The 12,583-nt window shown below is 41.8% G+C and overlaps 1 protein-coding gene across 3 annotated transcripts in view; it reads left to right on the forward strand.

Annotated features, from left to right (window-relative positions):
• Positions 1 to 845: 845 nt before the first annotated feature.
• GLS (glutaminase) overlaps positions 846 to 12,583 on the forward strand; it is a 58,064-nt gene continuing 46,326 nt past the window's right edge. For 2 of the 3 annotated variants that reach the window (XM_065841531.1, XM_065841532.2), the window contains exons 1-3: positions 847 to 1,213; positions 8,320 to 8,416; positions 8,910 to 9,031. In XM_065841531.1, coding sequence (XP_065697603.1) covers positions 876 to 1,213; positions 8,320 to 8,416; positions 8,910 to 9,031 — 557 coding nt within the window. In that variant the 5' untranslated portion in view covers positions 847 to 875. Of the gene's footprint in view, positions 1,214 to 8,319; positions 8,417 to 8,909; positions 9,032 to 12,583 lie in introns of all 3 variants that reach the window. The other variant, XM_071811209.1, reaches the window with a different exon arrangement.

The raw sequence follows: 12,583 nt of genomic DNA on the forward strand, positions 1-12,583 counted from the left end.
GCTCATTAACAGAAGCCTTTGCCCGAAGAGTTTGGGAACTCCTCTTCCCGCCCCGGGAAGTTTTGCTCTCTCTTCTGTGTTTCTAATGCGTTTTTCTCTCCCCAGCCCTTCCCCACAGCTCCCCAAGGGCTATCACGGGCCCTCCGAACCGTGAGCATCCGTGCCGCCCCTCCCGCGGTCCGCTTAATAGTTAAAAATGAGTATTTTTTTAAAATCGACTGTATCCACGGCAACCTAAGCCCCACAGGGCTGCAGCCCAGCGTGTTTCTAACCCCTCGCAGAGGGAAGCGCCGCCGGGACCGTTTCAGGCCGTTCCGGGGCCCGCGGGGACCCCCGGGCGCGCCCGGCGCCGCCCCGCAGGTACTGGCCTCGCCCCGCGCCCCGTCCCTGCCGCGGCCCGGCGGCCACTCCCAAGTTTTCTCCTTCAGGAGCCGGGACTGAGAGAAGATGGAGGCGGCGGGAAGCGGGGTGACCTCGGTGCGGACGCAGCCCTGGCCCGCTACGCGCCCCCGCTCCTCTCAGCCGCCGTGCAGCGGGCCGGCCCGCTGGGGGGCGCTGTGCCGGGCCGCTCCGCTCCAGCCGACACCAGCCCCGCGCTCCCGCCCGCTCTCGCCGCGGGCCCGTGCTCGCACCGCTCCTCGGTGCCGCTGCGCCGCCACCCCGCGCGCCCAGACCCCAGCCGCCCGGGGGCGGCTCGTCCCGCGCCGGGGTGTGGCCCGACGCCGGAGTGACGTACCTGCTGACCAATGAGCGCGCCGCGTGCCTGACAGTTACGCGGCCGCCGCCAATGGAGTGGAGCGGAGGCGGGCACGCCGAGGCGCGAGCGGCGCCGCAGGCTGGCGGCTGTGGCAGTCGGCGGAGGGAAGTGGCGCAGCATGATGCGGCTGTGGCGCTCGGCGCTGCTGCGGGAGCTGCTGCTGCTGGGCCCGCCGGGGGCGGCTGGCGGCGGAGGTCCGGGGCCCAGCGCCGGCCACAGGCGCCTCCCGCCGCCGCTGGCCGCCTTCGGCGTGAGCCCGCCCGCCTCCCGCCGCGGCCCAGGGCTGCCGCCTGCGGCGCGGGGTTTGTGCACTCGCTCGGAGGGAGCCTTGGAGGAGCCGGGGAAGGGGGCGCCGTCGCCGTCGCCGACCCCCGGCGAGGCCCCCGCCGACAGCGGCCACAACAATAACCACGGCGGCGGCAAGGAGCTGGCCGGAGGCGGCGGCGGAGGAGAGAAGTGAGTGCGAGGCGGGCGGCGGGGGTGCGGCGGGGCCGGGCCGGGCGGTGGCGGAGGAGGAGGATGCAGAGGCGCCATGTGAGCGCCGCCTTCCCTCTCGCACGCTGGGAGCCTGCGGAAGGGGGACGGGCCGGGCAGGGCGCGGGGGCCGCCGGGCGCTTCCCCGGCAGGTGCGAGGGCCGGGCCGCGGGGCGGGCGCCGCGCCCGGCAGGCATCGCGTCTCCCGGGGCCCTGGCGCGGCGAGTTGGGCTGTGATGGCCTCTCCCCGGGTACTGCCGGCGGTGCTCGCTGCGCCCGCCCCGTGCCGCGGTGGCGGTCGGCGGGCTCGGAAGGGAGGACGGTGCGGGGTAGGGGGGCCGTATGCGCTTGTGGGGCCGCCCGACTCGTTGTGGGGGTCCTCGGCACGCCTGGAGCTGCCACCTGTCTTGGGATCCCTGTCACAGACGGCTTTGCATATGCGGGGGCTGCTTGTGTTTTGGGTCAGGGGAGACAGCGCGTGTTAGGGTGTGTTTTTCTAGAGTTGCTCTCGGCATAAAATATTTTCCAAGCGAAGCAAAAGCTGTGTCATCTTACATTAATTATTAAAGGCGGTGGATGTGATGTCTAGTTCTACCTTGGAAGTTTTGCATCACTGTCTTCTCTATGTCTGGTGCAGTTAGGGTTAGGTGTTACCGCTGTTAATTGTGTGTACAGATGTTCCTAGGTGCTACAGGATGTGTCCCTGTGACAAGACGTCGTGATTTGTCCCGAAGTGGCAAAGGTCCGTGCAGGTTACGGAATTATAAGACTGTATGTGTTTATGAAGTTAATATTGCTTTACTAAGAACCTGAAATATTCTCAAAAGTATTGGTCAGGGATAGGTGTATCAGCTCCAGTTTCTGTCCCTGGTAGTAACCAGTAGTGGATACCTGGATAGAGTGGATAGAGTATAATGATGAGGTAAATGGATTGATGGTTCTCCTTTGCACTCTGCTCTTAGTCCTCAGCATTATGCAGCTCTTGAAAAAGTCCGTTTTGTTTCCCACCCCCCATCTGACAGTTTGCCCATTGCTTGTTTGAACCTGCAACCCCCACGAAGACCTATCTCTTGCATGTGTTTGGAACATGTCCCTTGGCTTTCCGGTAGGCAGCCCACGTGTTGTCTTTGTGCTGCTTATGGGGTGGTGTAATTAAAATCTAGACCCAAGATTTCCCAAGCTTTGCTATGCTTGTTACCTAGATGAAGAAAGCAAAAGACAGAGGAAGTAAGGCCAAGAAAGGAGTACCTTGTTTTAATACTGAGTGAAGTCTTTGTTAGCCTAATGCTAAGGGGAAGTCTGGGAAAGATTCCCCAAGACCAGTCGGGAAGGCAGCAGCCCTTGCCGTGTTAATAGTTCTGCTTTTGAGTTGTGGTTTTTGAGGTTTTTTTTAGCATGAACTTGTATTTCTTCAGCATGGCACATGGAGAAAGAGGCTGTTTTCTTGTTCTTCTCCCCTTTCTCCGACCAGATGTCTTAGCTGCTCATCTTGGTTCAAACCTTTTGTTTCAGAGGGATATAGCCTTCTTTAAAGGCATCACTTACAATTTCTGCTGTCAAGCTCCTTAAAAATGCATCCATATCAGGTTATATAACCATATACAATATAATACGCAATCATATGTGTATTAGTATTATATTTATACCATTGTTTGACATCTATGAAATCCACTTTTTGAATTGGCACTATACATAATGTTTTCAAACAAAAACAATTATTCATCTGTGGCTCAAGTAGGTGTGGTTTATAAAGGTCGTAGTTCCATTTCCAATGAGAAATATAGACAGTACCATTACAAATTTAGGAAAAAAACAGTATGCCAACTGTGAGGGGCTTTTGAGGATGCTGAAAAGGCGATTTATTAAAGAGGTAACATTTTCTTAAACTAAGCTTTTATAACAGCTTTCTACAGCTAACATCAATTAGGGAGATCCCAAAATTTCTAATACATCTGATAGGACTATGTAGTCACAAACCAGTTACACACTTTTAATCATTGCAAAAAGGACGTATTTGAAAGTCAGATTGCTTGTTCTTTGAACCTTACTGCAAAATAAGCAAGGAACAATTACATAAAACGTACCGCATATAGTTATGAACAAGGAAAAAGCTGGAAACAGTTTCTCAGGCTGTGGAGGAATTCCTGGTAGCACGTTAGCCAGGCTGCTGGATACTTTCATTCTTATTTTTCTTAAAGATGATTTTCATAATTCTGCATTAAGTGTTTGTAAATGGTATATTATATGTGGAAATCATTGCTATATTAAGAAAGAGCACAGAATTCAGACGAAGAGTGAAGTTCTTTAAAAGACAGGTTTGTGGACTAAATTGGGAACTGGGCTAAGTCAGTGTAGTCTGTGTGTTCTGCTGAGTCCAGCACTTTGCTGTCCAGCAGTGTATATCATTTGATATGTTTTTGGCAGATGGTTTGTAGCCTCAACTGGGAAGACAATAGTCCTCTTTTATGCTTTCTTTTTTGTATGTTTTGGAGGATTATTATTTTTCTATTTGGTTGTAAGTTTGTGGTTCTAGGATACTGGAATAACCTGCAGTGTCAAAAGACAGCACTAAAATTCTCTTGCTTCTTTGCTTGCCTTATAGTCTTCATATAAAGAGAGTAGGAGTTGCAAGTGAAAAGCCTGAAATGTTTTGTGCAAAGGCTGTACAGAAATTTTTAACAGTTTAATTCCTCGTAGAGGGGATAAATTACAAAGTCTGTGGCTGATGAAATAACCAGTATCCCATTGCATAACCAGATCTCTGTGTGCATTTTTTCCTGAACATCTTCCACTACCTCCTTATCCCAGCTATACAGCCTTTGCTCTGCATCTCCACCTGAAACTTAATATATTTTGGAAAGGAAAAATGTTTGAGTTTAAACTGAGAGTGGTCATAGACTGATAATCATATCTATGTTCATGCTTAAATACTTAAAGCACAGTAATCTAGTACAGCCCTAGATTATAAATTCTATAATATTTAATAGCGTTTACCTCTCCTTTCGGTATAACAACTTTTTTCTACTTACAACTTATGCTGGAAAGTAGTAGGATCTAGGTTTATCTTAGTATAAACTGTTTCTATATACAAAGGCCCTGATTGATTAAGGTGAGAGGGGAGAACTAAATGTGAGCAACCCTGATTTTTAAAGTATAACTGAATTGCAGTAGTGATGGGTACTACTATATGGAATATAGCAAAATGGTTAATGGAAGTGTTTTATTAATTATTTTTTTTCTTAAAATGGCGAGGGAGCGGTAGCACTTCTTTTTAAGGGCAGGGTTGAATTCTGGAGATACTTTTAAAATGAATGTTGCTTTTGCGCCCCTACTAGAATCCAGAGGAATAACTGCATAGTAACCAGGCAGCGGTTCACCTCACTGTTAGTCCTGCCTGAGTGTGGATATAATTCTCATAGTTGCAAGAAACTGTTGGAAATGTACTTTGATTAGGCCTTTCAAAACTTCCTTCAAGGCTAAGGTTTTGAAGCAACAATTTTTGTTTTTTCCATAAACACTTTGAAATCTACTAAAGCTTCCATTTTTTTGGTTAATGTTTATAAATATGTAGTTTTGTCTGAATCTGGGTAAGTTCTCTGGTAAATGGTTACACACCACTGTTAATGGGATTGGTGTCTGTGGTCAGAAAGTAGTGGCACATACGTATCTTTTAGGTGAAGATCAGTTATTTGTAAGTATTGTGAGAACTTCAGGGTGCCTGTTTTAGATAAAGCAGCTGCCGACTGCGAGTTGCAGCCCTTGCAGCTTTCAGGTGCTGTGCCCTCCTGTTTTTATGACTGGTGTCTTATGGTTACTAATGAGCCTGATACTGTTATTAGCAGTATCATATCTTTGTATTGTTTGTTCTGTAAATCCTGTTCTGCATTTTGCCAGTTACATCTTGAAGTATGAAGTAGGAATGTTACACTGTATTTGAAATTTAATCTTTCTTGTATTGTAGAAATTGTAACTCAGCTTTTGTTGGAATGCAGTCCTCTGTGGAATCTGGTATAAGCACTGTGCTGATGCAAAAAGAAGAGCTGAAGGAAGGCATCATACAGACTGCAAAGTCCTTCTGCTTGGAAATCCTGCACTCTTTTCTTTATTTAAATATAAAGAGCAGTGTGGAGCATCTGCCAGTATTCTGGTCCACAGGTTACAGTACCACTGAAGAAGTCTGGTTGTGTAATAGCCTGGTGCCTACTTATTTCCCTTCTTTTAAATAAATAAGTAAATAAATAAATAACTGAATGAATGAATAAATGAATCTATCTATCTATCTATCTATCATTATTCATGAAATGGAATAAATGGAAATTTCCATTTTAATTTGACTGTGGAAATTGCAAGTTCCCTGACTGGAAAAACAGCTCTTTACAATGTGCTGAACAGCACTATCTTGTGAAGTGTGCTCGCATTGCCAAAACATAGCTTTTAGGTTAAGCAAACATTAGTTACTGACATCATGGACCTGATAAACTGCAGAGCAAACCTTTCCACTTCTATTTAGCTGATAAACTTTATTGAAATACGGACTATTTGACAAAGAGTGATTTTCTGTAAATATATTGAGTGCCATCCTCTTTGCTATGGCAGTCAGTACAGATCATTGTTAAAACAGGCTGACTGACCCAATATTGAACAGCAGCAGATGTGAGAGATATGGCAACTAAGTTGAGAGAGAATTTATGTTGCAAAAAGCACACATCTCTTTGAGAGATGAAAATCTTAGAGAGGTAGATAAAAATCTTGGTTGAATGTCTGAAGTTCTTTTCTGCACCCTTCCAGATAGAAATTGCACATTTGGAAAAGCTGTACAATTCTGAGTAATAGCTCAGAAACTTGTCATTAAATAGGTTATTGGTTAAAATGTCTCAGTGTGCTCTCTGACTTGTTTTGTCAAAGTGAATTACGGGAGTTTCCTCTGTCAGACAGTCCTGTAACAAGTCTTGTAGCAGAGACATTCCTTAAAACATGAGATCTCAACGCTTTGGGGAGCTTAGTTAAATGCTTGGTGTAAATGGGGAAAACATGGGAGTGTAGGCTGTGTAACTCAGCTTTAAAAAACAAAGTACATACCTGCAGAGGTTGTGTGCAGGTATAGGATGAAGCTATAATTGGTGTGTTATAGTAGTTTTAGTTCTGTTGGCTTGACTGGATGTACTGTTCTCAAAAGACTGAAGGTGCAATGTGCTACCTGGAAAACTTGAATTTTCTTTAGGAAAATGGGTGTGCAGTAGTTTGCTTGAGGTAGTTGCAAGCGTTTGTCTTGGTTGAATTGCCAGCCTGTCTGTGCATTAGTCAGCCAGCATCATTAAAAAAAAAAAATCCAGACTGGAAGACAAGGAAACTTCTGTTGGCTTACAAAGCTGTCTTCTGTTCTTAGTATGTAAGTACAGTGTTTTAAATACATCAGAAAATAAGAAGTGAGATTTTTACTGCTGGTTTTCACTGCTAATCATGAGGAAATGAGAGAGGCGAGTGCAATCTAAAGGTTGTCTTAAATTTGAAAGGCTATTTGGATATAATCAGATTTTTATTAAAAATAATAATAAATCTGTTGTTGAGCTAGAGTAAGCTAGCATTGGGAGTGGAGGGAGGATTAAATATCAGTCTGTAAGATTGCATTGGCCTGCCTAGAGTCTGTGCTTAGTTGTAGTATTTGATTTTCATAGTTATAACCCTGAGTACTGATATTCAAAGAACTACTAACCTTAAGAAAACTTTCATGACCAGAATATCGACTTGCTTGTTGTACACATATTTGTACACGTGTAAAAATAAATTGGCACTGAGCATTCTAGTTTCAGGCGATAATTATTATATGTTACAGTATAGTAACAAAGTATTGCCAATATTATTAAATTATAAGACTGAGCTTTAAAATGGATGGCTAAAATAATGTAAGACTGCACACTCTCCCTTTTAGTATGCTTATGTCTACATTTTGTAGAGAACTGTTTTGTTTTTATCTAGTTTTTGCTTGTGAAACGTCCAAACATCGGCTGTCAACTGAGTTTGTCTAGAACCAAACCTGAGCACTTTGGGTAGCTGAAGGGATCAATCCGAAGCCCTTTGCTATTGCCTCTCTCACAGTTTGGAACTGTGTGTTCCAGCTGTGCTTGTCGGGGGAGTGTAAAGAACTGAGTACAGACTTGCGCTCCCGCCTGCTGCGGGTGCTTCAGAATATCAAGGAAAAGCAGAACTCAGAGGTTAAACCTTTCGAGACCCTCCAAAGGCTTTGAGAGACAGCTGTCAGTATTACAGCTGGCTCTCTTGGAAGGAGTTTTGATGCTTAGTCTGGTAGATTTCCTTCCCTTTTCACTTAAAATGGAGATGCAAATTAAAAAAAAAAAATGCAGGCATGCATATGCTTGGAGAGGCATTTACCCCTGCTAACCACAGTGAGTGTTAAAGAAGTATCCATGCTGCACATTAATGCTTCTAAATATGCAGGATGAAGAGTTGTTGCTGCTGGGGCTGAGCTGGTTCAGGTTACGGTGCTGTGCTGCAGGAGGCTTTGCTTGCTCTCAACACAACTGACAGGGCTTACAGCACCTCCTAGAAGGGCAAGGGCTTTGAGGCTCCTTCTAGGAGTCCCTAAAACCAGCATTATTTTGAAGAAAATAATACACGTTCGTCATCTCTTTTGCCTGTGGAACCATTGGGTCAGTCTGCTCTTACAGCTTTATGATGAGGCATGTAGGTCTTTGAGTCTTATAAATAATTTATCCTCTGTGTGAGTAGCATGTCTGTCCTCTGTAACATCAGGAAGAGGGAAATGCAATGAATCTGCTCCAAAAATATCTAAATGTAATTTTAACAATAAATGTGTGTCAGTGAAAACATCACTATGTTGCAGATAAAAATGTTTGCTATTGTAAAGTATATGTAGGCTAGTTTTAAATATTACCCTTTTTTCCTACTTAAAGCTGAGTTAAAACTTTGTGATCACTGATAAAAGCATTCTTTGAAATTAATGATAGCAGTTATATTGGTAGTGAAAATGTGTTTTCTTGTAAATAATGCAAAAATGTGTATAAATGAAAATATGCACTAAACTAATCTATGCTGCTTTTTTTTTTCAGTAAAATGAAACAAGGTCTCCTTCCTAGCTTAGAAGATCTACTTTTCTATACTATTGCAGAAGGACAAGAAAAAATACCAGTTCATAAATTCATAACTGTAAGTTTACTGTTTCAGAATGCTGTATGAAAGCAAACTACTGCAAGTTTTGTTAACATTCTAAATGCAAGAATACAAAGCAAAGAATTTCTGTTATATATGATAAGCTGCAGCAAGGAATGTAACTTTTTATTTCCCTGCCTTCCCCCCCTACCCCCCCAATTATGTAATTAGGAGTATAAGTGTACTACTATTGTTATTGACTTACTTGCTGTACAGAAGGGAATACTTGGAAAGCATCTGTGGCAGGGCTGAGTATTATTTGCACTTGTGTAAAAAGTAGTTGGGCCACTGTAGATTTCAAATGACGTTAATCCTTTGACATCAAATGCAGCCAAAATGAATGGCAAAAGGATCAATAAGGTGTCAAAAAGTCTCTGTGTTGATAATGTGGTGGCAGATGTCTCTTATGTTGATAAATAACTGAGCAGTAGAAACTTTTTTGTTATAGCCCATTTCTTTCATTTTAGTAATGATTGCTTTATTGTAACAGGCGCTCAAATCTACAGGATTACGTACATCCGATCCCCGGTTAAAAGAGTGCATGGATATGTTAAGACTGACCCTTCAAACAACTTCGGATGGTGTTATGCTGGACAAAGACCTTTTTAAAAAGTAAAGTTTCTGTCAATAATGTAATTATATAATGCTGAATGAATGCCTGTGCGTTACTGACTGCTGTCTTAGGAGAAGCATAAGGTATATAAATCAGTATGTAATTAGAAAGGGAATCAAACACACTCCTACTGATGCTATTTTCATATGAGTTTATTCTGTGGTTTCATGCAGCAGACAGATTGTGTGTTCTCCACAAGAGTTTAATGTATCAGAGTTGTTTTTGTGTCTGTCTGACCCACTACTGCAACTCTCAGTCAGACACCAAATAAATTAATTGATGCACCGTGGAGCATTTAATGTGAGTACATAAAACTTCTCTCTCGCTGCATCGTCAGTTTTTAATCTGAAGTTCACGATACTGCTTCTGTGGAGCGAGATATTCAGAGGATGTATGTAGTTAATTCTAAAAGTGACTATATGAAAAATAGAGGGAATTTAGATTTCAAGATATGTAGAGATAAGAGCAGTTAGGACTGTAGACACTGCTTTGGTCTGTTTTGTGAAGGACTTATGTGCCATATTTTAGTGATACTTTTTTTTTCTAAAGGAAAGTCTGTGGTCAGATGAACAATACAAGCACTGTTCAAGTTGTCTTCGTGTTCATTCCAAGCACACTCCTTTGCTTCTCTACTCATAGCTTTTGTGGGCCCAAAGATTGGAAGTTTAGAGGCTCTCCTAAATGTCAAAATGAATTGTAGGCTATTTTTGAATCTATATTTTTATTCCATTTACAGGGTAAATTACATGATATCTAAAACTTGATTATCTCATGAATAGCATACTTTTGTCAAAATTGGTACATTTTTGTTCTGTAGCTTTTTAAATTTGTGAGCTAATGCTATTGTAGTTAGAATTTAAAATATTAATGTGTATTAAAAGGTATGCTTATATATTTGTGTATATATTACATACATGTAGGTATATAAAATATATAGCGTACAGTGTATGCTTATACTATATTAAATATTTAGTTTATATAAATATAAACAAAGTATATATGTTATATTTTAAAATACACATAAACATTTTTTGAACTACATTGAGAAAAAATGAATGTCTTCTCTGTGTATGACAAAATAACAAACCAGTAAACTCCTTCACCAAATGTGAGATACTTCTTAAAGGTACAGCATGGCCTAACTTTAATCCTGTATTTAAGTTCAAGACTGGTTATTTGTCAGCACAGTAAAAACTCTAAATTTGTAGAGTGAGAGAGCTACCTGGGTGTGTGGTTGGATTGGAAAGTAAATGCTTTTGCTGTTATATATTGCACTTATACTAGAAGGCTTGCTTGCAATAGTGAATTTGAGTTGTTTTAGGCTGGGGCTTTATACTAAAAAAAGGACAAGTGATTGCTAATTAGAGGGCTGAAGATTAGCCCATGTTCTGCATCATATCTACAGGATTTGATTCTCTGAGTTAGGGGAGTGGTGGTTACTGTGATAATTTGTGGAAAGAGTACACGGTTGCTTTTTGTGTAGGAAGAGTTTTGAACATAAAGACTGTACAGAAATTGGAGAGGTGAATCTCCCTTCACATAGCAGATTCTCTGTTGCAGCAGCAGGTGTTAACCTTTTTATGAATTAAACCCCCTGCAAACATCGGTGATCTGTTCCTCCCAGGCACATGACATTTGCTGTGTAGAGACCTGCACAAGTTTTCTGTATTTTTGTTCTTCTCTAGGTCTTTAAGGTGTGAAATATAATAATGTATCTACCCAGCTATACGTACCTCAGGAATTTGAAGTTTCAGTTCACCAAACGTAAAAGTCAAGGTTGTAATTCTCACATTGATCAAATAAAGCATCAAGGATATTGATAGCGTAAGCTTGACTAAATCAATCAAGTCCAGTAGAAATCACCTGTAAAATATTTTAGCTCATGCTTTTTTACTGTCTGTAAAGAAGTTTGAACACCTCTTCAGCAGTCTAAACATTAAAGTCCAATTTGACTTAAATTGCTTTCCACTCAAATAAAAATTTGGAAGAAAAATCTCCACGTTACGGGCAGAACAACTTGGGTTTTTAACCTTTCATCTCCAGAGTTTCTTGAATTGAAGGTTTCAGTGGTGCATATTTCAGAGTACTTGATGTATTTCTTGAATTAGCTGTTTATGTTCATATAATATCACATGTAGTCTTTGTGGCACGAATGGTACCTTGCTGAGAACAGCCCGCTTACTGAAAGCGGCGCAGTATGCGAGTTAGCTTCCTGCGTCAATTTTTTTTCTTTTTTTTTGGTACCTTAGCTATGGTAGGACTCAAAAGTAATAGGAGTAGTATCCAATTATTGTTAGATGAGACTTAAGCAACTTAACAGATATGGAAGATTGTACTCGCTAATCTTCCTAATGAAGTGTATACATTTTGACATATGCTATTTTTTTAGATCTATTTCTATGACATTGTAGTTAATTTGTAGAAAAATTTCTAATAATCTTTGTAGGAAATCCTCCTACCCCTCTTAGCTTTTCCTTTAATTCACAGCTTGTTACTAACAGAAGAATATTAGACTTGCAAAAAGCCCTATTTCTTAACTAACAAGATTTTGGTTAGTGGTTGGAGGGGAAGGAAAGCCGAGAGGCAGTTGTAATTGAGTGACTTTGAAAAAGGTGTGAAAGTGAATGAGATGATAGCTACTGAGTAACAGGTATAACTGAGGTTTAAACTCGATTCTGTTTCAGAATGGCTGACTTTGTTTTGTAGACTTAGCCTTTATCACAAGGGGCTGTCTGTCCTGCTGAGGAAAACTTTTTTAGTCCTTTTTTTTTTTAGCAATTAGAAGGCTTTTGACAGAAGATGTAGAGGACTTCTGCTGTGTTATAATATTGATACCTCATTTGTCAAAATAATGTCATTGTAGTGATTATACTATAGCTTTTTAAACAGGAAAAAAAGGTGTCCATTCAGCTATATAGATAGTCTAACAGTTCTTGAGAAATTGTGGGAGTTTAGCCTGTGTTTTTAGCAGATGTCTGCTTTGTGTAGAGAAGTAATAATCACCGAGCAAAGTCGGAACTTGAAAAAGCATAGATAAATGTAACAAGTTTTATTGTAAAGGAAACAAAGTAGTCCTAACTTTATGATAGAGCCCAAATATTCAATTGCCAAAAAAACCCTCAAACTGTTACTTTCACTGAAAGTCATTATAGGTCGTAAGACTTGCATCATAATCTTCCTAACTGAAATGTATCAGGGAAGTTTTATAGCTTGAAAAGACGTGTTTTTGAATGGAGAAAGAAGTGTTTGGATTGGGATTTGGCGAGACAGAAGTTTTTAGGGTGAGATTATAAAGTTTGGAGAAACGGAAGAATTTGAGGTGGAAGGTTTTAGTGTACCTATCTTAAACACTGCTAGAGTATGTGGGGATAAGGGCTATGTTGTTTGCAAAATTTGACTGCAGAATGATTTTTATTTGTCAATATATTCATTTATTTAAATTCCTCCCTGTGATCTTTTCCTGCTGCTCCTTTTCTCAGACCATTCATCTCCAAGGGGTTACTTAGAGCATAAACTGGTTAGAAACTCCAGTGGCAAGGAGATGCCAGTTG

The sequence above is a fragment of the Patagioenas fasciata genome, chromosome 7, assembly GCF_037038585.1.
Source record: "Patagioenas fasciata isolate bPatFas1 chromosome 7, bPatFas1.hap1, whole genome shotgun sequence".
Classification (NCBI taxonomy): Eukaryota; Metazoa; Chordata; class Aves; order Columbiformes; family Columbidae; genus Patagioenas; species Patagioenas fasciata.